Below are 27,668 nucleotides of genomic sequence, written 5' to 3' on the forward strand. Positions count from 1 at the left end.
AAGGGAACTCCAGGAAGACGTCGAGTGTGACTAGTATTACCATGTAAATGAAGGCAGAGACAGAGATTGATGCCTGTGACCTCTCTGCTTCGTAACTGAAAGAATGCAGCAGCTTTTGAGAGAATGGGTACGAAAAGCGTGCAATCCCTTGCAAGGAGACCGAGTAAAGCCTTGATGAGTTTGTTAGGCACCTGCTACAATTGGCGTACCCCAACATGTAAGCGGTGTTATTGTCCTTAGATCGGACAATTTGGTCGGTAAATTTAAAATTGCGCGTTCCTAGGTATCGAAACCTACGTACACGCTACGATCCGCAAAATACGTAAAAGGAAAGGACAAGGGGGGACAATACTTACCGATGTGACTGTTGATTCATTGGTCACGGGGTGGTCGTAACGTTTTGCAAACAACCAATAACTGCGGGCACCATTAAAGTGCTCTCACATAGACGCAGGCCTATAAGGTCAACTACGCAGCCCATCCATGACTCTTTTAAGGGCCGATGAGCCCAGATTTACAAGTGCTGTAAAACCAGATCCCGCGATCCCGTCTTCTGCTTCTTCCTGCCAGCCTGACCGACTTCTCGGCCTCGTGCATCTGTTGAGTCTTCAAAATGGAAACGAAGAGATGGGTAATGCTTGGCAGGAGAATTAGACAGTTAGAGTGTATTAGTTTTTGGGCAGATACTAACCACAGATGTCAGAGAACAACCCCGACGTGATGAACCAGCTTGCAGCGACGTTAGGCCTGTCGGCTGAGCTCCAGTTCTACGACGTGTATTCTCTAGATGAGCCTGAACTACTCGCACATATCCCGCATCCTGCTTTGGCTCTACTGGTCATCATTCCTCTTACATCAGCCTGGGATCGGAGCCGCAAGGTCGAAGACGCCGAAAAAGGTCCCTATGTGGGCTCTGGCCCTGAATAGCCCGTCATATGGTTCAAGCAGACTATCGGTCATGCCTGTGGGTCGATTGGTGTACTACACAGTCTAATCAACAGTCAAGCCGCCGAGTTCATCATGCCGAATTCCAGTCTCGCAGAGATACGAAGCCACGCCACACCTCTAGACGTGACCAAACGCGCCGAAATGTTATACAACAGCGAGCCGTTCGAGCGTGCTCACAAGTCAGTTGAGCAGTCTGGCGACAGTGAAGCGGATGTGACAGGTGAGCGAGAGGGCGGGCATTTTGTGAGTTTTGTCAAAAGTGGCGGGAAGCTATGGGAGCTTGAAGGATCTAGAAATGGCCCGCTAGATAGAGGAGCACTTTCTGACGATGAAGACGTTCTCAGTCCCCAAGCACTAGAGATGGGTATCAAGCGAATCATCAAGTTGAACACGAACGGAGGGAGGAAATTTCTTGGATTTAGCTGCATTGCACTGGCTCGCAGGTGGGCTGAAGATTGTATCACGCTTTGTGGATGCACGATGCTACTTTCGGAAACCTAGTTGAAATAAAAAGTACTGTTTCCTCCCCGAAAAGAGATATGTGGAAGCATGACGGCTACTTCGATCTTCCTACACGAGAATAAGGGGGGGACATGCTGTATATGGGACTCTAGTCGCGCCCATGCTGTTTAATTACACCTTAAGATTAAGAGATACCTACTGACCAAGCTGCCGTCACAGAAGTCAGTAAGCAAATCATGTATGCCGTCAGGAACAGATCTTACCCGATAAAGCTTACCCGACACCCAGTGAAGTGATTAGTGTAGCCTGGTTGTCGGCGAAAGCACTGTGCGCGAAGAGTTGATATTGTTTGTTTCAAGAAACTCATACTCTTTCAGGTTCTCACCGATATATTACTGGGAACTCGCCTTTCTCACGGCCCATGAAGCTCAAAGTGAGATCTCGGAACTGCCCATTCGGTTTTAAACACCCGGCTGCCAATAACTGCTTTTGACGACTTTCAAGTACAGGATCATCTGAATAACACCCCTACGTATGCTACGTGGCTCCTTGCGATCCCATCGTAGAAGAGAGCTTTGAAATCATCAGGTTCAAGATTTTTTGTCCAGAAGCGTGTGCGGATCAGGTTATGCGTTCCCTATAACCATGGGATCGTTTTGTCACGATCATATCCTGACGCGTACTCGGCATGCTTGCCTTTACATTCCCCTGTCTTGACATTAATAAGATCCGATTATCCATCTCAGATCTTCCTTACGACACTTTGTGTGTGGCATTTTCTCGCGATTCCGGGAGTCACGCTGTGGCCTGATTTTATGATGTCATCTTTTAGGGAGCGGGAAAGATTTGGAACACAGACAGAAGCAAACCAATGCATACAGCTTGAGTCAGAAGGAAACAGTTCCTATGAAATCCAACTACGCTTTTTTCAAATTGAGTCTGCCGATGCCCCTTAAGCCCCAGGCGAAAAGTAAAATTGTAGCGCAAGACAAAGAAAAAAAGTACCAAAAAGCGGCTCTGTACCCTTCCATCAGAGCTAACGGCGATGTCTTCAAACTGTACTGACTGCGAGACGTTACACTGCCTGCTATTGCCCCACTTGTTGCTAGGGATACTGTCTTTGCGAGTTGGGTGATTGTGTTAAGCACGCCTCCTGCAAGTCCCTGCGTCTGTCGAGGAAACACAGATGTGACAACCAAATTAGATATAGTGTAGAGCCCATCTCCGCCAATAGGACTTAAAATAACCGCTAGAAATGCACATGTCCAATACGACCATTGAGGTTGTATAATGGCCATAAGAAGAATACCTACAGCTGTAAGCAACATACCACATGAAACAGCCCATCCAACGTGAACTCTGTGAGCAAGAAATCCTACAACTAAAGTGCTGATCGTCGCAGACACTACGCCGGGCAGAAATCGGAGAGACGTCTGCAACGGAGAGTTACTCTGGACTTCCTGGAAAAATAGACTTTGGTAGGAGTCTGAGCTTGTCACGGCACCCCAGGTCAAGAATAACCCGAGACAAATAGTTGTGAAGATTCGGTTGCGCCACAGTGAATTTGGGATCACTGCAGCCTTTCCAAGTCGTTCTTGACGGCCAACCCAAAACACGAATGCTGGGGCTAATACGACAGATAAGATTAGCGTGACCAGTGTTCCAGGCTTCGTAATGTTGGATGGATGATCCGTTATCGTTCTGCTCCGTTAGCGGGCGGTCCGACATAAGATGCAACGTACTTACGTGAATGCATAAGAAAGTAACCCAACAGAAGCGCTTCCAATGATAATGCCGACCCAATCTACTTTGTGCTTCAAGTGCGTCCATAGGTCGGACCTCTTCTGGTTCCTGAGGGGGAGCGCCCAGAATGCCAAAACAAAGACGATGCCGCTGATGATTGCAGCTATGTGAAAGCCCCATCTCCAATCTGGAAGAAGACCACCAAGCAATAGGCCCACGGAGAACCCAACTGGCTGCGATCCACCTAGCAAGGCAAACGCCATGTTTCTCTGCTTGCCATCTGGGAAGGTTTCAGAAACGATGCTAACGGCTGTGGGAAGGAGGAATGAAGATGCGATTCCGCCAAAAGCGCGAAAAGTAATAATCTGCGCACTTGTTTGTGCAAGACCACAAGCAAGTGTAAAGGCAGTCTGTAACACACAGCCAGCAAGGTACATTGGCCTACTCCCAACAGCATCAGCAATAGAGCCTAGGAGGAGGAGTGTACACCCGCAGGTCAAAGAATAGACAGACGTCGGCCTTATCGCGTAAGCTCAAATACGATAAATCCCGGAACTTACATACCATAATTGTAACTTTGGACTAAGATGTAAATCACTCGCAATCGTTGGAAAGGTAATAATGACCAGACTAGCTAGCAAAGCGTTCAACCCAGTGGCGCAAACCGTAATTACAACTACTGTAACTGGTTTGCTTTGTACGGAACTCTCATTTCCTTCATCCGTTCCGACGGCTAGCGGGCTGATTGGTCTTGCACTAAGCAGTGTAGAAACAGACGGCTCGTCTCTCAGCGGTCCAGGAAGTTTTGATAGTGATTGATCTGTCTCAGCATACGTGGTGGAACCCATTGTTGTGATAGCTCTCGAGGCACGGCGATGAATAGAAAGGGACTAGAAGGCTGGTACGTGAGTGCTGGGGTTTCAGAATTGAAAGTGGGGACGCGCGAAAACTCGCGCCGGATGCAGAGCTTAGGGTAGGTACGCACAGAGAGTGGTGTTAGTATGTCGTAAGAGGGGGGTCTTGAAGATGGAACAGCCGAAGACTCTCTTTTAAAGAAATTGTGAATCTCTGCGATTTCAAATGCATGCTATGCAAGAATAACCTGCTTTTCGGAGGATGTTTCATGAGTGTGCCGAGGTAAAGATGCGCAACCACCCGTCCCGCGGGTAAGCTTACACTGACGATCGTAAGATCAGCTTACAAGATCAGCTTATATCGCTTGGTCTCCAGGTGAGAGGTCGAGTTCCACAACAATCAGCAGTCAATCTCTTCGCGTATCTCGCATGATGAGGAGATGTATTACAGACCGGCGATCTGGACTTCGCTACTGGATACAGCACGCTCTTCAAGTAGAATATCTGCGCCTTTAAAGAGCTACCACTTCTGAAATATTAGTCTCTTGTATACTCAATCTGCTGTCACATTCATCCCTCACCATATCAAACAGATCTTTGCGACCATGACGGCTACCACTATCCCATACGACGTCGAGAGCGTTCGAAAACATTTCCCAGCATTGAACGGCGAAAGAATCCCTCTCAACAACGCCACGGGTAGTTTAGTATTCGATGGGGCTGTCCAAGCGTGAGTATTCAAAATAAGCGAGAACTACCTTTCTGTATGCCTGATTGGCATTTGGAGACATAGTTCGGAGTTCATAGCTGACGGTTCGCTAAGTATCGCCAACGCGATGTCCACCTATCAACTGGACTTTATTGGTGGCGATGCAGCCAGCCAGCTAGAAATTGATGAGCGAAAGGCAAAGTACGTGGAGCTGGCTGGTTTCATGAACGCTGAGCCTGACGAAATTGGTATGTCGTCACCTGCATCGACAAGATAGCAATGCGTCCAAATCTCACCATCTGACAAACACGGACAGCTTTCGGACCCTCGACCAGTGGTCTCATTCGCAATCTGACCGCTTCCTTACGCCCTTTACTCAATTCCGACTCGGAAATGATCGTTTCAACATTGTGCCATGAATCCGGCGTTACATCTTGGGTGGCTCTCGCGCGCTCCTTGGGCATAGAAATAAAGTGGTGGAGCCCGCCCGGAGGGAAAAGAAATAACTCTGCCAAACTCAGCGTCGAGACTCTGAAGCCGCTGCTTTCCCCTAAAACTAGGCTCGTCGCTTGCGGTCATGTATCAAACATCTTCGGCACTATACATGACATTCGCTCGGTCGCAGACGTTGTCCACACGATTCCCGGCGCCCTTCTCTCAGTTGATGGAGTAGCTTGGGCGCCTCACCGGCCCATTGACGTCAAGGCGATGGATGTCGACTTTTACTTCTTCAGCTGGTATAAACTATTTGGGCCACACTTCGCACAGATGTACGCTCGAAGCTCCGTGCAGCAACGACACATGACGAGCTTGAACCATTATCACATAGACCCTACCCCTCTTGACGTCAAAGTCCGCCTGGGCACAAGCTGCTACGAGTTCGAGGATGCTGTTCTTGAGATAGTGCGGTACCTGCAGCGCATCGGTTGGAATCACATCATTGCACATGAAGTAGTCGTCGTCAAACCGTTGCTGGACTACCTCAACTCTCACCCAGAATGGTTCACACTTTACGGTGAAAAGTCTTCAGATCCGGAACTTCGAGTTTCCCTCGTTTCTTTTACGGTTAATGGAGTGTCCTCCAAGAAGGTCGTCAAGATTATCCACGAAACATCTCAATGCCGTATCTTGGCGGGAAGTGCTTATTCGCTCAGGCCGGTTCATGACGTCCTAGGACTGGATGATGAGGGTGTGATCCGTGTGAGCCTAGTTCATTACAATAACCTTCAAGACATCCAAACCTTCGTCAAAGTTTTAGACCGCGTAGTACGGGTCCTTTTTAGAGAATGAGCAGTGTTGGATGAGTCAATGCACCAATGGTATATCTGAACGACAAGTTATCAAGCATCACTCATTTCTGGCGTTCTATGTATGTGTTGTTCAATGTTTCTCAGCATCAGTTCACGATAGAGTACACCTAATTTCAAACCCGTTTTCGAACGCACATATTCTATGCCATTGCTGCACGTTTATTGAGGCATCTGTAACCTGGACCATAGTACGAGTGTAGCATCTAGGCCTGTGCGGCCTCAACTCAACCTGTACCAACGCTAGTAGCGACCCCAACTCAACTCCAACCCAGACCGTGGTACCCCCACCTATTTTGCTAGCCTAGAAATGAGGAGGTGCGCAGAAACCCTATGTGCGCGGACGGTATATAGACTAGCTCACCACTAATAACTGTCAACATGACCATGCGCGTCACACCAAATGTCACCTGTCACAATGGTTTCCGGACCTATGCGTCCGTCTATGCAGCGAAAATAGCATGAGCAGTGGCCTCACAAGCGCTTGTACCTAGTAGCGGGCCTTGCAGGAGTGGGCGTAATCGAAGTGCGGGAGCGGGTGTAAGCGAAGTGCAGGAGCGGGTGTAAGCTGACCGCAGGCAGGTGTAAGCTGATTTTGTTGTGAGCACTACTACGTTCCTTACCGTGGAGACGCTCATAGTCCTCCTACTAGCGCAGGGTCGCGTTTCTTTCCTGTTTTCTATTAACAACAGGTAACCCCTCTTCAAAATCTCTTCCACAACCATTTTGCTGTCTTGAAGTCCTTGAAAATCAACTCAATTATGTCCTCCTCTATTGTCATTTCAATTCCCTTACAGAGCAAATTGCATGCATTTTGTTCTACGAACAATGTTTCGCCGGTATCGATTGCAAAGCTGGCGTTCGCCACAGTTCTTCATCAGTACTTTGATGCCTCCACGTTTACCTGCTTTGAAGGTCGTTCAAACGACTGTGACGAACACACACTCTATCCAATAGCCAAGGGCCAACAGGTTAAATATAACTCAGGGCTTGCATCTACTGCTACGATTCGGGCAGCCTTACATTTCGGAGAAACCCACCAGCCATCTGATGATAACATAACACCGCTTCTCATCCAGGATGCGGCCACAGCAACCTTGAGCGACACTTTTGTTACGAAGAATCTCAATGCAGGCCTCGTGTTCGCCAAAGGAGCTACTAGTGCGCTAGAAGCATCTTCTTCAAGTTCAGCTGCAGCTCTAGTAAGTGATCTTCGAAAGTTCAGTTACTCCTGCGCCTTCCTAACATGAGTACTATAGAATGGACTAGGTCTTCTCCTGCGGTTAGACACAGAATCACTTTTGGCACAGATATCTTACAAAGCTGACCAAGTATCGAAATTTACAGCTGAAGGCTTCGCCGACGCCTTTGCTGCAGCTATTCAGTGCATCGTTACGACCTCTATCGACACGGTTGTCGCAAATTTGGACATCTGCGGAGCGCAAAGCCGGGAAACTATATCTCAATGGAATCAACACTCCACAAGCGTACCCAACAAATTGCTTCACGATTTAGTAGGACAGGGCTTTCGCCACAAACCCGATGCGGTAGCCATCCTATCCTGGGATGGGGAACTGTCGTACTCAGACCTTGATAAGCGGTCTTCGAACCTTGCAGCTTATCTTATGGAGACGTACGATCTTGGGCCAGGTCAGAAGGTGGCTTTGTGTTTCGAGAAGTGCACCTGGGCCATCGTGTCTATGCTTGCAACACTAAAAACCGGAGCGGCGTATAGCTGTCTCGATCCGAGCCACCCAAGTGCCCGTCACGACTCTCTCATCAACGCTCTGAACGCATCGGTCGTCCTCACTTCCACTTTATACGAAAGCCGTTTTAAAGATCATTCTGTTCTGGTACCTACCGAGGAGCTTGTCCGCCAACATCGCCAATACCGGCCCACAGACGTCCAGCCCAGCGATACCTGCATGGTGGCTTTCACTTCCGGTAGTACCGGAAACCCTAAAGGCATCGTACATACGCATAACTCTTTGGTCACGGGTATAGTGTCGAATGCCCGCCCACAATATCTCGATCGGGAAGGCGTCTCAACCTACCAGTGGTCGAGTTTCACATTCGATGTCAGCATGATAGAGATTTATGCGCCTCTAATCTACGGTGGGCGAATATGCATTCCCTCAGATGAAGAGCGCATCAACAGCGTGGAGGAGAGCATGAACAGGATGGCAGTCAATTGGGCCTACTTCACCCCCTCTTTCGCGCGCCTCTTCGCACAGTACAACATTCCCTCCCTGCAGACCTTGCTCATGGGAGGCGAAGTTGTTACTGCCGATGATATAAATGCGTGGAACAATCGCGTGAAAGTGATTCATTGTAAGTAGTCATTGGCAGGATACGCTCCTTTCCTAGTTTTTACTCGACGCTCAAGAAAATACCCTGGAAGATCTCGATATCCCAGAACAGCTGCTACGACTGTACAGCAGTACCTTACTTCGCTGACCGCTTATCCCTAGCGTACGGACCTGCCGAGTCGGCCACATTTTTCTTGGCCGAATTCAATGGTCCTTGTCCCAAGATCGTACCGATTGGACCCGCACCAAATACGTATGCTTGGATCGTAAACCCCAACAATCACGAGCTCCTGTCGCCATTAGGTGCGATTGGAGAGATGGTTTATGAGGGCCCTGGCCTTCTGAAAGAGTACCTTGGAGATCCCATGAAGACGGAACAAGTTCTAGTCGATGCCCCGTTGTGGAGGAAGACTATTGACGCCCCCGCACCATCTTCTAAGCTTTACAAAAGCGGTGATCTCGTTCGCTATTTACCAAACGGTACAATGATGTACGTTGGGCGGAAAGACACGATGGTCAAAGTGAGAGGTCAGAAACTGGAGGTCGAAGAAGTAGAATCCGTCATACGAAAAAGTTTAGGTGGATTGGGTCAAGTGGCAGTCGATTTGGTGGAGTTTCACCATAGTGGGCCGAGGCTGGTAGTATTTCTGCAATTCTCAGAAGGGCGAGAGTTGAATAAAGACTCCAGCGGTGGATCCTCCGGCGCGCTCCACTTAAGCTCTATCTCGGACCAGAAGATGAGCACCTTAACCGGTCAGATTCGCTCCCTCCTCGTCGACACTCTGCCTGAATACATGGTTCCTCGAATTTTTTTACCACTCGCCAAGCTGCCCACCAACTCAAACGGAAAGCTTGACCGTGCAAAACTCAAAGAGCATGCTCGCAACCTCTCGACAAACGAGCTATTGAAATACGCCGACTCTGGCTCAAGCAAAGACATCTTGACCGACATATCCACGGATGATAATGTTGCGCTCGAGATCAGTGACATACTAATCAAGATCCTCAGCGGCTCAGAGTCGGTGGAAGAACATCCTCTCAAGGGGAAGAATGCTACGTTAGAAAATCTAGGTCTCGACTCGTTGAGAACAGTCTCATTTGCGAGGTCAGTAAACGAGTCTTTCGGCCTCAAGATCCCAATCAAGACGTTCCGAAGGGTCAACTTGAGCGTTCAGGATATCGCCGAAATCGTCCGTCGCCAAGACCAGGGCATCACGCAATCCGAAGAACATTCCAGAGCAGCCATCATTTTGCAAGACATTGAGAAACTTGACAAGGAATTGGCAAGCGTGCAGCTTGAGAAAGAGATGCCACCAAAGACAAATATTCAAACAAGCAAGAGCTCGGTGTTCTTGACTGGAGCTACTGGCTTCCTCGGTAGCCAGATCCTTCGTCAACTGTTAGCTCTCGCCAGGGTATCAAAAGTCATTGTGCTGGTTCGGGCGAAGGATATCAGTGTCGGCTTTGAAAGGATCGTAGCAGCCGCCACCACAGCCAAATGGTGGGAACCTGCGTTGGCGAGCCGTGTTGAAGTATGGCTAGGAGATCTCGCAAAGCCGCGATTGGGTTTATCACTGAGTCAGTGGGTACGCCTGGAGGGTACATGCGTCAATGAATCAGAGGCAGTGACCAACATCATACACAACGGAGCTGCCGTGAATTGGTCGTCAACCTACGAGCGCCTACGTGCCACCAACGTCCTCAGCACGGTGCAAATTCTGAAGATTGTTCTGGCGGGAAACGGACACCTGCAGACCTGTACCTACGTGTCGGGTGGTGATATGCACCTTTCAGAAAAGGCCGTAGCGGACGACAATCTACGTCTTTCATCTGCAGACGGCTACTCGCAGTCAAAATTCGCATCTGATATCCTTGTACAGCGGTGCTCTGCTCGAGCTGCTGCCGGCCAGCGTATCAATATGGTCAAGCCCGGTATCATCATTGGTACAGCAACCGAAGGCATCTCCAACATTGACGACTTCATCTGGCGGCTCGCAGCAGGTGTATGTGAAGCCGGCGCCTTTGTTGATGGCGAACAAAATGCGGTGGTTTGTCTTGCAGGTGCAGATCAAGTCGCGCAACGTATCATCCATTCCTGTCTTGGTAGGCAGTGCGACGGAGATAGCCCACCCGAGGTTGTAAGGATGACTGAAGGCATCACCGCGGGTGATTTTTGGAAAGTCGTTTCTGATAGAACGGGTGTGATACTGCGTGCAATTGATACTGACGAGTGGTTCCGGATTATGAATGCAAATGTGTCCCGTAAGGGCTCATTGCATCTTCTGTGGCCTGTCATGGAGTGGGTCGAACAACGAAAAGGAAGAATTGGTGATCCTCAGCTGCGCAGGTGTAGAGCCAGTAGTTGCAGTGGCCACTGTCTTGACCCTAGTGTTGGGCAAGGTGGCGATATCACCGGTTTACAATGCCAGCGAGACGAAAGCACTAGAAGGAAGACTCTGCAAGCATTACGCAAGAGCGTGGAATATCTTTCCAGTCTAGGCTTCTTGCTACCCAACTCTGGTCCAAATAATGCCGGGCAAAACGTGTTTTCTAGGTCTGGAGTAAACAAATAGAAGACGTCCATAGCTATATATGTCGATTTCACCTGATTTCTCTACTGACATTGTGACATGTACTGAACCCCACCACCCTTGTATGGCTCACTACAATCAAAAGAAACGAGGGTAACATGTTGAAATTGCAATTCTTTGGAAATTAGCATCAAGAGTAACCCAGTTAAAAAAGGATCTGCGCATGTGCTAAGCACTTTGATGTCGACTCCCAACGTTTTCCCCAGACAACATAGATGACTACAACGAGCAGAAGATATGACGTGAGTGGAAAATACAGGAGGGGAGCACAATTGGACGATAATTACGGGGTACCCAACCGAGGTTTCTGGAGATTTCTAAATGATCAGTACCCACATTGGGTGGGTCTTTTTGGTCATGCTAGGATCGACATCAACCTTCGTAGTCTTGTCCGTTCGTGATCCCGCCTTGTGGCTTCATGGAAGCGACCGCTACCAGGAGGCTCGATCAGCAGACAAGTGTAACTAGAAGTACTAGACTCGGCGGATTACAAAAAGTGGAGACGTATTCGGATCCATGGCCGAAGTAAGCTGACCCTGCAGCAAGAAAAGTAAGCTGATTTTGTAAAAAAAGTGTAAGCTGATCTGCTCGCGACAGATCATCATATTAGCTGCGTATGTGGCAAGTAGGTGTCAATACCTAATTATTCGGGAAGTTGACAATACGATAGCTTACTAGACGACATCTCTCCTATGACTATGAAAAGCCGAAGTTCATTATAGGGAAAGCAGTAGGCTGTAAGCTTACTTTTAAAGGGGGGGAAGCAGTGTACGCTCGACGACATGTGAACTCAGTGCCACAACACAGTCCCTATGGTTATTATATAGGTCACGATTTCTCCATGGTTCAAATATCTCATAAACGGACGATTCCAAACACTCTACGATTCACATCATCTTGCTACGCTATCCATTTTGTCTGCTCCTTACAGAACATTAAAAAATGGCTTCTCTTCCCCTGATTGACTTCTCTGTCTTCTACAATGGTACAGAAGTACAGCGCGCCAAATTGGCTGCTACAATTGCTGAAGAGCTGAAAACGCATGGTGCGATGCGTCTCATTAACACATCCATTACTGCCGAGACGATTGAGGAAGGATTTAAATGGGTAAGCCAAATATCGTCATTTCCTTATGAGTGCGAGAGAATCAATACTAACGTTGTACGATCCACAATTACAGAGCAAAAAGTTCTTCTCGCTTCCAAACGAGGAGAAAGCGGCTATCCCCAACGAACGCAATGCAGACCCCCAGCGAGGCTGGAGCTATGTCGGATCGGAGAATACGTCCAAACTTGATATGATCAATAACGAGGGATTAGAGGATGAAAAGGTAACGACGAAGCGTTCCAACTGCTTTTAGCAACTGCTAGCCAACCTAGGGGAGGGGGGAACATCACTGACATGGATGTATAGGAACACTTCGATCATAGCTCGGGAGCCGATACCGAGTTCCCCAGCAAATGGCCCGCTGAGTCCAGCATTCCAGGATACCGCGATTTCATGGAAGACCTGCTAGTGAAGTGCCACATGGTCGGGCGCGAGGTGTTACAGAACCTCGAGCAAGGCCTCGGTCTACGCAGCGGCGAACTGCTAGAGCGCTGCTGCGAGACCCCCATCATTGATGAGCTGCGCATGAACTACTACGCGCCCATCTCGACGGCGAAGCTCAACACAGGCAAGTATCGTCGCGCGTGGCCGCACACCGATTTCGGTATGATCACTCTACTGTTTCAGGACGACGCCGGTGGTCTCGAGGTGCAAGACCGCTCTAGCGATAAGAAGGATAGTTTCATCCCAATTCAGCATGAGCATCCGACTGAGGTTAATGTTTATGTCAGCAACAGCCTTGAGTATATGACAAACAATTACCTCAAGGCTGGGTTGCATCAGGTTGCTACGCCGATCGGTATGCAAGATGTGGCCGAAGGCATCTTGCCCGAGCGTCAGTCAATTGCTTGCTTCATCAAACCTCGTCGCGAGGTCAATGTTGGGCCCATGAAGCAGTTCATCACGGCGGATAGGCCAAGGGCTTATGAGGATTTGACCGGATTGGAACTTCACAGGGTTAGAGTTGGCAAGCTTTATGGCGTAGCTGCCGCGGTCTGATGATGTGGCTAATAGACAACTGAGTATGCGTATTGAGTAGGGTTTTGCAGGAAGATCTGGACAAGGATGAAAGTCAAGATAATGTAACTCAAGGGCCTTCAAGAGATACAATCCAACCTTTCAAGCTATGCGAAACGGCGTAGTCTTGCCCTTAGAAGATCTTGGACCGAAAATCCATGTTGGTGTCTTGACAGACTCGAAAACCATTCAGATACATCCAAGCACCTCCAATCAGGTGTAGTGATCACTCAGTCAAGCACCTTCCATCTGCGTCTCGAGGGCTCTTAGTCGGCATTTTTGAGGTCTTCACACCACAAGTTCGATGTGACCAAAGTTGACTTTCTGACTTTCTTCTTGCAGCCCTGCTTCTCGGTCTCAAGGACGGCAGGATTTTCAACTTGTAAGAGGTCTCTGTGGCGTCATGAAGGGTCTACGTTTGACCAAGTCAAGTTAACTCCAGCGTCTAGTAAGAAGGCAAGGAAGTAAGTACGTGTTAAAGGAGGTAAGGTAACCTAAAGATGCTGTAAAAAGTGCTATAACGTAGGGCATAACTTGCGCTTGTGTAAAAAGCCTAAAGAAGGTGTTACTAAATAATATTATATACTGTACTACTATAAACAATGCCAATGTGGGCCAATGCAAGCCATAATAGGGTAGAATGTTGGTGTGGTCTTGGCAGAGTGGCCGACTCCCCCGTGTGGCCGACTTACCCGTGGAATACGTCAAAGGATATTTAAAAACTAAATATCTAAGCCTGATTCTCCTTATGCCTTTATACCTTTAAGTACCAGAAAGATTTAGAGTACTGCCCAGGATGCGGGATGTAAAAGCACCAAGTCAGAGATGAGTCAGGTATGATTCAGGACAGGGACCTTTGGAAGGACCGGTGCTTTACATGATTCATTGCATACACTGCAACAATAGCACATGCCGACGCTGGTAGTCGCGGCTGGGCGAAGCACTTGTCCAAGCATTCATCCTCTAGACAGCAGATAGGTGCCAATTTGGAAATTATGGAATCTATTTTGACTCTTAAAACTTACCCACCAGTGTACTTGTGCCGGCGGCGTAAACTTTAATTCACCATGTCGTCGATTTGTGATATTTAGGAAAGGTCCTTCAGGACTGAGGTAATTTGACCTTTGTATATAATCAAAACACTGACACGTTACTAGTGCAGTCACTTCAAGCCACTCTCTTTAGTTGCATATTCGCGGCTTCCTGAAACAGTGATGGTGAAGTTTGGAAGCGACATGTGCTACGGTACCTAACGGTTAGGTTGCACAATAATGACTCACACCCATCCGTTGCGTGGCGGAACAAGCGCACATGATTTTTTTCTCTCCATATTTATTTTATAACTCAGTTGGCATTGAGGCGCTAACTTGTAGACATGAGAGCACTAGCGAGGTATTCTCGGATGCCCTGGAAACTGGGGCATGAAGTTTTTCTTAATCGCGACTTCGAAATTCTTCATCATCTACATCTGTACCACTACGCAAGAGCCCCATCAACAATCTTGTTCGCCAAAATCTTCATACTCGTAGCAGTATCCAACATTTCCAGCATACTGACATCCGCTCCAAATGCGACGTTGAACCAGTTGCGCAACTCCGCTGCAATCAGACTGTCGACACCGTAATCCGCCACTGTGCGCGAAGCATCGACACCCGAAGCATCAACAAACAGCATCTGAGCCACCGTCTTCACAATCGCGTCTGTCACCAACGCCACGGTCTTGGATCGCTCGGCTGGGCCCGCCTTGACGGTCTCTTCAAATTCACTGCGCAAGCTCGCAACACCGGCGTTGTTGCCTCTTTCGTTGCCGCCGTCACCGCCGTCAGCCGACGCCTGGTAGCGCTCGGCATCGTCAAACGCTCGCATGATGAGCGAGACACGGGCATCAGTGTACCAGCGTGGACTGTTGCCCGTGTTGCCGTTGTTTTCCGCCGCTTCTTCACGCTTGCGGGTCGCCATAGTGGCAGGGTCGAAGCAAGTGACCACGTTCGTCACAGAGAGCGGGTCGTCCACGGCACCAGTATATGGTTCTGTGCTGGCGGCAGGATCAAGCGCCGACTCATTGTTCAAGAAAGCTGGTTCAAGAAGCCGGAGGAAATTGTACTCAGAAATGTCCATGACCTTGTTACGGGCCATCAAAGCGAGTGTAGTGCTGTTGGTACTGAGATGGCCAACATCACGGATAAGGCCGAACGAGACCGTCGAAGCTGGTAGACCCTGTTGGCGTCGCCATCGTGCAAAGTAGTCCTGGAAGTTGTTTGCAGCAGTATAGGCCGACTGCGTGGCGAGTGCGACAAAAGACTCGATCGTCGTGGTCATGAGGAAGAAGTCTAGTGCATGAATCTTGGTGGCTTCGTGCAGATTCTTAGTACCCTGGACCTTGGCCGCCAGCGCAGATGTCCATTGCTCAATCGTGAGTTTGTCGAATGATAAATCCTAGGATGCTTGTTAGACTTAAATCGCGGCGGAAGGTGGAAGTAACCGTCTTACCTGGTAAGAGACTGCAGCGTGGACGATACCTTTGATGGGTCGGACAACAGCAGCGTCTTGAACAGCCCGGACAACGTCTTTACTGTCACTAACATCGCAACTGACGCACTCCACTACAGTCCCAGAAGCGGCGAGCTTGTCAATGAGCATTTGACCCTCCGAATTGATCTTTCGACTGCGCGACAGGACGGTGAAGTGTCTCGCTCCACGTTCGGCCATGAAGTTGACGATGCTCCTGCCTAGGCCGCCCAACCCACCTGTGATAAGGTAATTGGCATTCCTGGCGAACTGAGCATGCGGCGCTGCGGGCACCATCTTGACCAAAGCGTCCGGATTCTGGAACGTGACGACCAGCTTGCCGACGTGTGTACCCTTAGAGAAGGCCATTAGGGCTTGATCTAGCTGTGACACGTCATACGTCGTGATGGAGCTCAGCGGCCCCATTTGTCCAGCTCTGACACGTTTGTTGACAGTTTTCATAAGAGCAGGACCGAGAGCCCGGTCTGCGTCATCCGCCACAGCCAAGTCAAAGGACGTGAAAGTCGCATTGCGCTTGAACAGCTCAAGGGCTAACGATGTGGAGTTCTGCACGTCAATACGGCCGACGTCGATTATTCGACCCATGGGAGCCAGCATCTTGATGGAGTCATAGAGCAACTCTCCACTCGACGTGCTCAGGATGACATTGAAACCTTTGCCGTCAGTGGCTTCCATGAGCTTGGCAAAGTCGGCTGGGTCGCGAGACGAAAAGACGTGCGAGGCGGGGATGCCTGCAACGTCGATGAGATAACGACGCTTCTCTTGCGTTCCCGCTGTGGCAAAAATCTCTGCTCCCTTGGCCTTTGCCAGTTGAATGGCAGAAAGACCAAGCCCACCAGTGGCTGACTGAATGAGGAGCCTCTCCTGTTCCTTCAGTTGGGTAACACATTCGAATGAGTAGATGGCTGTCATCCCAACAAGGGGAATCGTGGCCATCTTGACAAAATCTTCCCCAGGCAGCATACGGTAAGCGAAGTTGGCTGGCGCACGTACGTAATTGCCAAAGTGACCTCTACCGTATCCGTATACACGGTCGCCGACTGCAACGTTTGTCACATTTGAACCAACCTGGGCTACGACGCCAGAGTACTCCGAGGAGAAGGTGTTCATATCAAAGCGGCCGGCGGAAGTGAGAAGATCCTTCCAGTTGAGGCCGACTGCAGCCACCTTCACTTGGATCCAGTCATCAGGCAAAAATTTCCATGTCTCTTCGTACGGCTTGAAGTACAAGGATGTCAAGAGACCAGGCGTCTCAAAGGCGGCTCGGACGCTTCCTTGGGAATCCAGAGGCAGCATCTCAGCGCGGCTGGGTCGACCCTCGGATAGCTCGAGTTTATCTTGTAGTGCGACATCGGGAACCAATCTGCTGACCCAGAGACACTCCTCTTGCCATACAAACTCGTAGTCTCGACTCTCGCCGGCGATGCGATCGGACAGGGCAAGCTCCTGGTCGAGAATGGTACGGGTCAGCCGTATCTCTTGGAAGTCGCTGTCGGGACTAACGTCAATTGATAGGAATTGCGAAGTAGGGTTTTCGGTCCCAAGCGTGCGTAGGAGACCCGTAGTGATCGAAGCGTCGGGATCATGGCCGTGGACGATGCCACCAAAAGTTACCCAAACCAAGTTTGCGGACTTGCGGATTAACGCTTTGAAAGACTTGAGATGAGTCTCGCTTGCATTGACGAGCAGACTTTTGCTGTCGGCAAAGGCAACGGTGCGTGAGTTGTCGGGCAGATGAGTCTCAACGTCCCCTATGGAGATGACCTTAAACTCAGTCCCACGCTCGGTGAGCTCATGTTCGATTCGACTTAGTAATTCGGGTTTGTTGTCACCATGAACAAGATGTACTGTTCCGTTCGGAACCTGGCCAACCTTCGCAGGCTCCTCGACTGCGCTAGATACAATTGTGCGAGCAGTGGTGTATGGAGAAGGGTAATCATCCAAGACGAGCTCAGCGCCGGCGAAGCCAGTCTGGTTAAGCGAAGCATTCCAGCCCTCTAGGTGCAGAAAGGGACTTTCGACACGACCATCCGGAATTCCATCCCAGTAGCCCGACAAGTGTCCAAGAACCAATCCGTGGCCGATGACCGCCCGTGTGTTTTCCACAACGACAAGTCTGCCGCCCGGCTTGACCAGCTTCCGGCAGTTGGTCAAAGTCTTTACGATACTCGGGGTGGCATGCAAGCACTCGCAAGCCACGACCACATCGTAAACTGCTTCGTAACCGTGCTCAAGCGGGTTCTCTTGGATATCCAGCACGGAATACTTCATGTCCTGGAAATCGGCAAACGCCTCGCGAGCTTGCGCCAGGAAACCACTCGAGATGTCAGTGAACGTGTAGTCCTGGTATCTTTTGATGCCGTGGGGCTCAATTAACGTTTTGAGGATCTTTCGTGTAGCACCACCGGTTCCGGCACCGATTTCGAGGATGCGCATATTGGGATTCGCGTATCCAAACAGGTCGAAGAAGCGGACGAGCTGAGGGTACGCTCCTGTCATGATGAGGCCGTCTTCGTACATGCCGTGTAGAAGGTTGTCCTGGATCACGACTTCGAGACCCGTCTTGCGCTCGCTCAAGATGTCTTCCATGCTGTTGAATACTTTGTTGGCGATCTTGACGTCCGAAATGTGCCCGACCTCCGCGAACAGTTCCTTGATGAGTATACCGCGTTGAGAACTTGTTAAACTGTTAGCCTCGGCAACCCATTTGTTGTCGTCCGTCATACGCCTTCGAACCCAGGACAGGAACTTGTCAATATGCGCTGGCGCTGAAGAAAATTGGCCCTGGCCCGCATAACGCTCATGTATCTCAGCAACATAGAGCGTCCCAAGCCGTTCCAGTTTGTCAAACAGGTACGCTTTCTCGACATTCTCCGTAGGAGGGGGAAATCGTCGCTGAACTTGCTCATTGTCCATGGCACGAATATCGGGTTTCCACGACAAACGTAGGAAGGGGCTGGAGAACGCCTCTTTGTCAACGCCCGTAGAAGGCAAGACTTCTGTGTAGGTGACGCAGCGAAGGTTGCCCACGTCTAACGCTACCTGTTCCGATTTGTCCAGCACTTGCAGTTTCGCATGAGCACTACGCAGGCCCTTCATCGATCCAAGAGCGATTGCTACGGCCGAGTCCTGTGAAACTCCATTGCGGACATATAGCTGGTCTATATGAACCGGCACAAAGGCATTGCGAACTCGGTCGATCTGGCCACCATGACTGGCAACAAGTGACAGTTGGAACACAGCATCCAGAGATGCAGGGTGAAGCGGGTAATTCGACTCTCCTCCCTCGACGGTATCACGTGTAGTGTGTAGGGCCAACTGAGCAACAGCCAAGCCCTTGGACGGATCAGCTCGAATGTTGGACAAGGGCTGAAAGGTAGGGCCGTAGCCCAGCCCAATCTCGGCAAATTTCTTGTACCAGGCTTTCGTGTCCAGGGTTCGAGCGTCCATCTCTGTAGACATCTTCTCATTGGCAACGGATGTTCCGGCAATCACCCTGACCCGACCAGAACAATGTTCTGTCCATGTGCCGGCCTCACGTGCGACGGAGCTAATGGAAAACATGGCCCATGTGGGTGCTTTGGGATTTACAGCGTCGGCAAGCTCTAGGCTCGTGATAATCTCGAGACCAAAGTCATCATCAGGAAGCCTCATGGCCGAAGAAAAGGTGACATTGCGGAGCTTGTATCCAGTAATGTCAAGTGGCTCACTCTGTTCATTGTATATGCGCGAAGCTGCCTCGATTACTGTCGCGATGTAACCCGCAGCGGGGAACACAGGATATGGGAGGAGCTTGTGGTCGTTGAGCCAAGGGAGATCTTTTAATCGAAGGATATTTCGCCACTGTGGCCGCAACTTGGCATTTCCTGGAAGCTTTGATCCCAGCAGGTCGTGCCGAACAATATCTCGCCCACGGAACTCCTTGCTGAAGCGGCTTTCGTGGTATATGACCGGTCCATATGCGTACTGATAAGGCGGGAGGTTGGTTGCAGTAGTGCCATGGACAAGCTTCAACTGGTTGGCGCTAATCACATCAACGGCGTTCACGGCAGTGAGGTCCACTTCGGCATTCAGACTGAATAGACTACCGGCGAGTTGAAGCAAGCTGATCCCTCCATTTGTACCGCGGTTCAAGGTCGAGAAATACGGCAGTGACTTGTCGACGCTTCTCGAGATCTGGCCAACGGGACCTTTGAGAGCAGGGTGTGGCCCGATCTCGACGAGCACGTCAAGCGGATCTGGAAGATTCAACATATTGGCCAAGGCCTCCGAGAAGCGTACTGGGGATTCCAGGTTGGCGCGCCAGTAACTTGGAGAGACGGGAAGATTCTCGGTACTTTTGCTTGGATAGACAGATGACATCCATGGCCGTGTGGCATACAATTGTGACGGTTCAGCCTGGCCCAGAGACTTGACGTAGTCGAGGCCTTCGGAGAGGGTGCTGTTATAGAATTCACCCAGAGCAAGCATATGGTGGGAATGATATGCGTTACCCCCAGTCTTGAGCTCTCGGCTGAACACTTTGTCCTCATTGAGCTTAGCGGCAACGTCCTTGATGGTAGACTCATCACCAGAGAGCGTTACGCTGTCGGGCGAGTTGACAGCAGCGATTCTGACGCTGGACTCCAAGCCAGAGATGTATGCCTCAGCTTTGTCTAGGCCCAGTCCGACCGCCAACATAAGACCTTTGCTCTTGTTCTTGGATACGGCTTGGCCTCGAAAGTAGGCAGCAGCAATCGCCTGTGCAGCAGTGATCCGGCCAGCTGCGTACGTTGCCGCTATCTCTCCTGACGAATGTCCAGCTACTGCAGAAGGCCTGACGTTCCATGTATAGAGCAGGTCGACAAGGCCGATTTGGACAGCGGTACACACGGTCTGGGAGACCTCCGGCTTGTGAATATCATTGGGATCGCAATTCCCTGCCAGAACGTCTTCGATCTTCCAAGGCGACGGTGTTGGCAGGCTGGCGAGAATAGAGTCGAGATACTCGATGGAGGTTCGGAAGACGGCGTATTCGAACAGGTCTGCGCCCATCGCGTGCCACTGGGCTCCCTGTCCAGTGAAAACAAAACCAAGCCTTGCAGTTTGGGTGCCGCTGGCGAGTACCTTCTCCTTGACTGCAAAGTCATTAGCGGGGCTTTCACTGTCGACGATGCGGAAAGTTCTCTGCATGAATCTCGAGCGTTTTGCCGCCAGGGTGTAGGCAACATCCGCCAGATTCTCCCTCTCGATAGCCTCGGATATCGCGGTAATGTTGAGGTCGAGGGAGGCTTCATTGTGTGCGGAGAACGGGATAAGCACACGTCGTCGAGGTTTGGCATTGATGTCCTTGACCAGGGTGGGTTTATATGAGAAGGGATAGTGGACCTTGTCCGCTTTTTCAACCAAATGCGATGCAGAATTTCCATTCATTCCGTTTTGATGATGTCCGTTGTGACCATTGGACGCATGGGTGCCATTGGTGTGGCCGTTGGTGTGGCCGTTGTTGTGACCAATGGACGTATTTGCTGTTCTTTTCTTGTAATCAGGCAACACATTCCTGACATCGTCAATGATACAATGTCCGTTCGCACCGCCATAACCGAAAGAGTTGACGCTGGCTCGGCGGACTCTGCCGTCGGGCCAAGGGGTGTTTTCCGTCAAGATGTTGATACGGCCACCCTTCAAGTCAAGATTTGGATTAAGCTTCTTGATGCCGATACTAGGGGGAATGAACCCATTCTCAAGCGCCAGCACCACCTTCATGATGCCTGCAATTGCGCTAGCAGGCTCCGTGTGCCCGATGTTGGTCTTGATGGAGCCCACAAGAAGCGGCTTCTCTGGCGTGGTCGCCGAACCGAAGACATTGCCGATGGCTGAGATTTCAATCGGGTCACCGACGGGCGTGCCTGTGCCATGGCACTCAAAGAACGTGGTATCCTTCATTGGAAGATTGCCGGCGTTTTCGTAAGCCTTGCGGATGACAGCTTCCTGGCCCTCCCTGCCGGGATGGGTAATGCCACCGGTGCGACCGTTGGCATTGAGCGCAGAACCCCTGACAAGAGCACGTATGGGGTAGTCGCCGTCAACAGCGGTTGACGTCCTCTTCAGGTACAGCGCAGAGAAGCCCTCGCCGCGCGCGTAACCGTCCGCCGAGGAATCAAAAGTGTGACTCGTCGAAGTGGGCGAAAGAACACCGAGTTTCGTCATCATAAGTTGTGTACTGGGATCGATGATCGTATTGGAGGCAGCCACAATTGCGGAGTCGCAATCGCCATTCCTAATCGCACTAATGGCCAAGTGTAATGCGTACATTGAGGAAGAGCAAGCTGTGTCGATGGTGACACTGTGTTTAATCAGCACTGAACCGCCTTGTTGAGAAGCAGTTGCTCAGAGCTGTGGTTGAACTTAGTGAAAGTAATGAATACTCACCTGGGTCCTCGCAGATTGAATATGTAATTGATGCGGTTGCTGAGAATGCTTGTGCCGGTACCAACACTCGCGTACGGCCTGGGATGATCCGTATCTCTGCCTTGAATTATGAGATGATCAGAGCTGAAGTTGCCGACAAAAACGCCAGTGGTCGATCCCGAGAAAGAATCCCATGGCTCTCCCGAGTTTTCGAAAGCTTCGTAGACCACTTCAAGCAGCTTTCTCTGCGACGGGTCCATCGTCTCCACCTCGAGCGAACCAATACCAAAGAAGGCATGGTCGAAGAGCCGGGGATCTTCAGCAAGCAAGAAGCCTCCTTTGGTGGCAACAGTGCCTGGGTGCTCAGAATTGGGATGGTGGAATCCCTTGCGAGAGAAGCGGTGGTCACCGAATTCTCTGTATCCCGAACGCTTGTTCTTTAGAAGCTCCCACAGACCGGACGCGTCTCGAACGCCCCCAGGCCATCTACAGCCTGCAAAAAATGGTTAGCATGTGAAGTTGTTGTATAGCATAGTTGGGCCTACCCATGCCAACAATGGCGATTGGCTCTGGGTCTGCAGAAGTGCCATTGGTTCCGTATTGGGAACTCATCGTCAAAGTAATATCTGGCGATGAAGCGTCAGATCAGGAGAGTGTTGATCAGTTCTTGACTTCCTCGCCTATGTGAATAGCAAAGTCTAACGAGAAAACGAGAGCGTGTAACGAGCTTTAATGTTTCACTCTTCAGGTGTCTTATAGGCAAATTACACCCTCGCATCGGACGGCACCCTAGGTTATGGATTTGCTCCACAGTATCCAACCTCGTTTTGATACTGCTGAGATATCCCGCATCATGCAGATACCGGTAAGCTCAACCATGCAGTGCAGAATCTTGGGCCGACAATTAAATGCCCGTATACCAAGAATCGAACACTGGCATAAACTACTCTGACACTGATAAGCAGCAACACGACGTTACTGGCTATGTTTTGGATGGCGCATGTATTCTTTGAGGATGGGCGACCAAGAGGATACACTCAAACCGATGGCTGAGGGTCAATCTACGGCGTCAGCTCGTCTAGGTCCTAAATGCGGCTTTACCAGTACGGGTTTAAGGCTTCGGGTCTTTTGGGTCTTCGCTTTATTCTTGATAGACGTTCGTCTAGTAGCCTTGTAAGTGATATAGCATGTCACGTGATATCTTGTCGCAGGCGTCCACGGTCTCTTCTCCAACCTGGTTTGTAGGTGGACTGCGCCACACGAAGCCTTTTGAGCTTACGTTTAAGAGCCGTCAAGTCATCATGCATTGAAAAGAAAGATGCTCCAATGAAATGACAGCATGTCATGTGAACATCGAGGCTTCAGGAGCTCACCGCCTGTCAGTCAGACCCACCACCCCGCCAGATCCTTCTGTGAACGTCCACAGATTAGACCGTTCCGCCCACGCCCCGACGGGCATATGGGTAAGGCAGACGGTTCGCTTGAAGATCGATGATTCGGGTCGAGATAGGTATTGGGCCTATCAAAAGGTAGTAAAGTAGCCACACTTATGCAGTGAGAATTGCTGACAGTGCGCCGAGGACCGAAAAACATCGGCCTAAAAAGGCGTGGGCTCTCGGTCGAAGAATTACACGAGCTGTCGGCCGTTTCCCAAGACACATGGTATCATGCACCGGCCGTTTCGTCGCTTTTGCGGTCTTCGTTTGGACGAAAGAGCGTGCATCGGAGGTACGAGATGTCTTACAGCATTAGTTACCTGGGTTGCATAATGCTTTGATCGAAATCGACGTCTAGCTGAGACGGAGGTTGAGAGGGTTCAAGACATAAGCACCTTTTCTTCGTGAATTCGAAACCATAAACCTTCTCCCTTTGCGATCAAAACGTGCCGCAACCAGAGATTCATCCTACCCCCCACCATGGCGCTAAAATCCACAAACGGTACACATGCTGGTCCCACCGCCTCTGCGACCAGCTTGGCCTCTTTGGCAGCCAATATCTCCGAAAAGGCGGCAAGCCTCAGCACATATCTGGAGTCCCAGGGCCATGCACAGCCCAGCTTCCTCCCGGGATGCGCGGACCCTCCTGAGACTGAAGGGTACCTCACTCTTCACACGAGCCTCACCTCTTCTCTAGAGGATCTTCAGCGCCTCGTTGATGGCCCAAGGCGCAGCCTGCGCCCATTCATCATGATTGGTAACGACTTGGCGGCGCTGCAAGTAGCCTTCGATTTTGGCTTTTTCCAGCTGGTTCCGCCTGAAGGGTCCATGGATGTCGAAACACTTGCACACAAAGTAGGAATTGACGCCGATCGAACGGCGCGTGTGCTGCGTATGTTGGCAACGCATCGTATCTTCGTGGAGCCCAAACCTGGATTTTTTGCACATACGGCGGCTTCGGCGGTGTTCCATGATGACGAGGAGCTCAGATGTGCCGGACACTACATGTATGTTTGTGTCACATGCATGCAACGCTGCATTGATACTGGATGTCCTAACCACATTCTAGGCTCGATGAATGCTTCAAGGCTGCCACGGCTTGTTCAGATTGCATCAAAGCATCGCCCGACGACTCCGATAGCACACACTCTCCCTTCAACACCTACTTCGGTGTGCCAATGTTCTCGTACTATGAGCAAAACCCCCAATTTGCGGCGCGTTTCGCAAAGGCAATGGCCGGGGTTACTCGAGGTATGTAGAATCCGTGAACCCACACTAGTAGGCCAATCCCTAAGCTGTTGACAGTGGATCGTCAAATCGCCGAACTGAGAGACTGTTTTCCTTGGGGCGACATCAACGGCACCGTAGTTGACGTTGGAGGCGGCAGTGGCCACATCTCCATGGCTTTGGCTCGCGTAAGCTTTTCCTTCCTCGCATCTGCAATGATGCTTGATCACTTCATTTCTTGACTGACATCTCAATTCCGCACCCAGAATTTCCCTAAACTTGACTTCATCGTCCAAGATGACTCCGAAAAGATGCTCGCGCAGGGTCGGGCGCGCAACTTGAGCGACATCGAGGGCCGCATCTCCTTCATGAAGCACAGCTTCTTCCACCCACAGCCTATTGGCGGCGCCGGCGCGTTCTTCATCCGCCAGTGCACGCACAACTGGTGCGACCGCGACGTGGTCAAGATTCTCAAGTCTCTCGTGCCGGGGCTAGAGAATTCTGCACCTGGGACGCCACTGCTTATCAACGACACTGTGCTCCCGGTGCCGGGGTCAAAGCCCTTGCATGAGGAGCGCGCTCTCAGGCAGATGGACATGCTCATGTTTGTAGTTCTGGGTGCTAAGCAGCGAACAGCAAAGGAGTTCGAGGCGTTGTTGAAGGAAGCCGATGCGAGGTATGAGATTCGTCGTGTTCATGCTGATGGCAGCATGGGTCTAGTCGAGGTTCATCTGAAGATTTGATGACGTCACTGTGACGTGCTCAGGCCGGCGAAATGGGCTGCAAACCTGACAGTCCCGATGAACATGAAATGGAACCTTTATGACTCCTGACCTCCAATTATGTGCCTAAGTGCCTGTCTACTTCACACAATTTATCCGATTTCTGTAGAGTGTGGTAGGTGCGTTTTAGTCAATTTTAGCGTAGTGAGCACCTACTGGTGCCTGCTAGGGTGACGCAGCAGGAGTTGTAAGGGCACGTTAATAATCAGGTAGGAGTGTCTACTTTAATTAAGCCTGTAATTTACATAGTACTGTGTAGTATTTTAAGACTATCTGTAAGGAGTTAGTGCTCTACCCTACCCTTTAAATCTCTACAATCCCTACTAATTAACTTAAAACATTAATAGTTAATCCTTAGCTAACTCTTACTAGTTGGAAATTTAAGCAAGCTATCCTATATATCTTGCCTTAACTAAGTCTTATTAAGAGCGTTAAATTATAGCTAAGACAGATATTTAGCTAACGTACTCCACAAGCAAGCCGCTTACCTAAGCAAACCGCTCACTTTTGCTAAGACCACACCAAACTTCATACTACCTACAATGCTGCAACGCAACAACGTAAAAAAGCCCTTAAATGAAGCAGATATACAGCTTGCCCTACAGGCTATTTAATAAGACACAACACTTTCTTAGCAACACGCTGCAGTAATCTACAACATGCCTTAAAGAACACTTAGTAATTAACTTGCTAGAGCCTCTTTATAACGCAATTGCAAGCCTAAATTAATAAAGCTAACAAGCACTAAAGAGGAGGTAATTGTCCAGTATGTATTAAAGCTAGACAAGTAAGGATACTTGCCCTAGCTTACTAATGTAGAGGATATGGCCAATTCTCTGCTTACAGAGCGCCACTAGACCTGTGTTAGTAAGAACTAGGCTGCTAACTTTGTTAAACGTTAGCTAGAGCTTAAAATTAAGTTTAATTGTAAGTATAACTACAAGAGAGCCCTGTGTAAGGATCCTAAGGTGATTAGAGACTGGTTCTAGTTAGTAGAGAATACTAAAGCTGAGTATAGTATCCTAGATAAAGACACCTACAACTTTAACAAGTCTGGCTTTATAATAGGTGTTATATCTACAGGAGCTGTTGTTATAGGCTCTAAGCGTTAAGGGAGACCAAAGGCAGTGCAGCAGGGCAACTGAGAGTGGACCAGCATTATCTAAGGCATCTGCGCGAAGGGCTGGTCTATCCCACCCTTTATTATCCTCTCTAGCAAGCACTACCTCTTAGCCTGGTACAAGGAGCCCAGTATACCTAACAACTAGGTTATTAGTGTCTCTAACAACAGCTAGACTAACAACAAGCTTAGAGTTAAGTGGTTAAAGCACTTTAATAAGCACACAAAGGCGCGCACTATTAGCAGCTATTAGCTGCTTATTCTGGACAGCTATAAGAGCCACAACTTAGTTAAATTCTACTAGTACTATAAGGAGTATAAGATTGTTACTCTGTGTATGCCTCTACACTCGTTACACCTACTGCAGCCACTTAACGTAGGCTGTTTTGCCCCAATAAAGAAAGCCTATGGCCGCTAAGCCAAGTAGCTAATACGCAGCAAGATCACGCGTATTACTAAACTTAAGTTCTTACTATGCTTTAAAGCGGCTTTTGACGCCTTAATTACTGAGAGCAACATCTAGGGAGGATTTAGAGGTGCTGGCCTAGTCCTACTTAACCTAGAAGCTGTAATCTTAAAGCTTGAAGTGCAGTTGTGTACCCTACCACTACCCCTTATAGATAAGAGTACCTGGGAGTCTAAAACACTAAGCAACACCCTAGAGTTTAGGTCTTAATCAAAGCTGATTTAAGAGAGGATTGAGAGACACGCGAATAGCTCACCAACTTTAATAGTTAACGCTCTTAATTAGCTCACTAAAGGCGCAGAGCTGATGGCGTATTTACTAGTTTTAGTGCGCAACTAGGTTACTAACCTTTAGATAGCTAACAAGGCTGCTACACAACGTAAATTACACAAAAGAAAGCAATTATAGTAAGAAGGGACTTTAACCTTTGTAGAGGGAGTGCGGCTGACTACTTTTAAGGAGTTTAAGGCCTGTAGTAATAGGAAGAAGGCAAAGAAGAGGTTGCGTGTTAATAGGAGCACTTAGTCTTTAAGGCGCTGTAGTACATGTAGCAAGACAGGACATAACGCGCGAACATGTAGTAAAGATGCGCAGAGTACTGTAGATTAGTGCAATATACTATGTAGTATAATATATTGTTATTATATACTATAATGTTGTAAAGTAGTTGT

General features: G+C 49.6%; 7 protein-coding genes across 7 annotated transcripts, besides 4 other annotated features; 5 read left to right on the forward strand and 2 right to left on the reverse strand.

Moving 5' to 3' along the window:
• Positions 1–696: 696 nt before the first annotated feature.
• Positions 697–927, forward strand: EKO05_0006123 (Ubiquitinyl hydrolase 1; the record flags this gene model as incomplete). Its single annotated transcript, XM_038939620.2, has 1 exon — positions 697–927. The coding sequence occupies one exon, from the start codon at positions 697–699 to the stop codon at positions 925–927; it is 231 nt and encodes a 76-aa protein (XP_038799131.2).
• A 1,400-nt stretch (positions 928–2,327) lies between these two features.
• EKO05_0006124 (uncharacterized protein) lies at positions 2,328–4,001 on the reverse strand (the record flags this gene model as incomplete). The annotated part of the gene is made up of 3 exons (XM_059636735.1): positions 2,328–3,111; positions 3,157–3,672; positions 3,718–4,001. 3 exons carry the CDS (start codon positions 3,999–4,001, stop codon positions 2,328–2,330), a joined length of 1,584 nt encoding a protein of 527 aa, XP_059492718.1.
• A 611-nt stretch (positions 4,002–4,612) lies between these two features.
• Positions 4,613–6,006, forward strand: EKO05_0006125 (uncharacterized protein; the record flags this gene model as incomplete). The annotated part of the gene is made up of 3 exons (XM_059636736.1): positions 4,613–4,737; positions 4,831–4,964; positions 5,033–6,006. 3 exons carry the CDS (start codon positions 4,613–4,615, stop codon positions 6,004–6,006), a joined length of 1,233 nt encoding a protein of 410 aa, XP_059492719.1.
• Positions 6,007–6,784: 778 nt separating this feature from the next.
• EKO05_0006126 (uncharacterized protein) lies at positions 6,785–10,905 on the forward strand (the record flags this gene model as incomplete). Its single annotated transcript, XM_059636737.1, has 3 exons — positions 6,785–7,225; positions 7,283–8,354; positions 8,495–10,905. The coding sequence occupies 3 exons, from the start codon at positions 6,785–6,787 to the stop codon at positions 10,903–10,905; spliced, it is 3,924 nt and encodes a 1,307-aa protein (XP_059492720.1).
• Positions 10,906–11,865: 960 nt separating this feature from the next.
• Positions 11,866–13,029, forward strand: EKO05_0006127 (uncharacterized protein; the record flags this gene model as incomplete). The annotated part of the gene is made up of 3 exons (XM_038939646.1): positions 11,866–12,030; positions 12,104–12,253; positions 12,337–13,029. The coding sequence occupies 3 exons, from the start codon at positions 11,866–11,868 to the stop codon at positions 13,027–13,029; spliced, it is 1,008 nt and encodes a 335-aa protein (XP_038799134.1).
• A 464-nt stretch (positions 13,030–13,493) lies between these two features.
• Positions 13,494–13,766: a dispersed repeat.
• A 757-nt stretch (positions 13,767–14,523) lies between these two features.
• On the reverse strand, positions 14,524–22,578 carry EKO05_0006128 (suppressor of los1-1; the record flags this gene model as incomplete). The annotated part of the gene is made up of 4 exons (XM_038939587.1): positions 14,524–15,483; positions 15,538–21,901; positions 21,988–22,459; positions 22,512–22,578. The coding sequence occupies 4 exons, from the start codon at positions 22,576–22,578 to the stop codon at positions 14,524–14,526; spliced, it is 7,863 nt and encodes a 2,620-aa protein (XP_038799135.1).
• A 1,304-nt stretch (positions 22,579–23,882) lies between these two features.
• On the forward strand, positions 23,883–25,372 carry EKO05_0006129 (6-phosphogluconolactonase-like protein; the record flags this gene model as incomplete). Its single annotated transcript, XM_038939786.1, has 4 exons — positions 23,883–24,409; positions 24,472–24,653; positions 24,708–24,817; positions 24,896–25,372. 4 exons carry the CDS (start codon positions 23,883–23,885, stop codon positions 25,370–25,372), a joined length of 1,296 nt encoding a protein of 431 aa, XP_038799136.1.
• Positions 25,373–25,871: 499 nt separating this feature from the next.
• Positions 25,872–27,668: part of a mobile genetic element that runs on past the window's edge.
• Positions 26,843–26,946: a mobile genetic element.
• Positions 26,852–26,940: a mobile genetic element.

Source organism: Ascochyta rabiei, chromosome 9 (genome assembly GCF_004011695.2).
Source record: "Ascochyta rabiei chromosome 9, complete sequence".
Taxonomy (NCBI): domain Eukaryota; kingdom Fungi; phylum Ascomycota; class Dothideomycetes; order Pleosporales; family Didymellaceae; genus Ascochyta; species Ascochyta rabiei.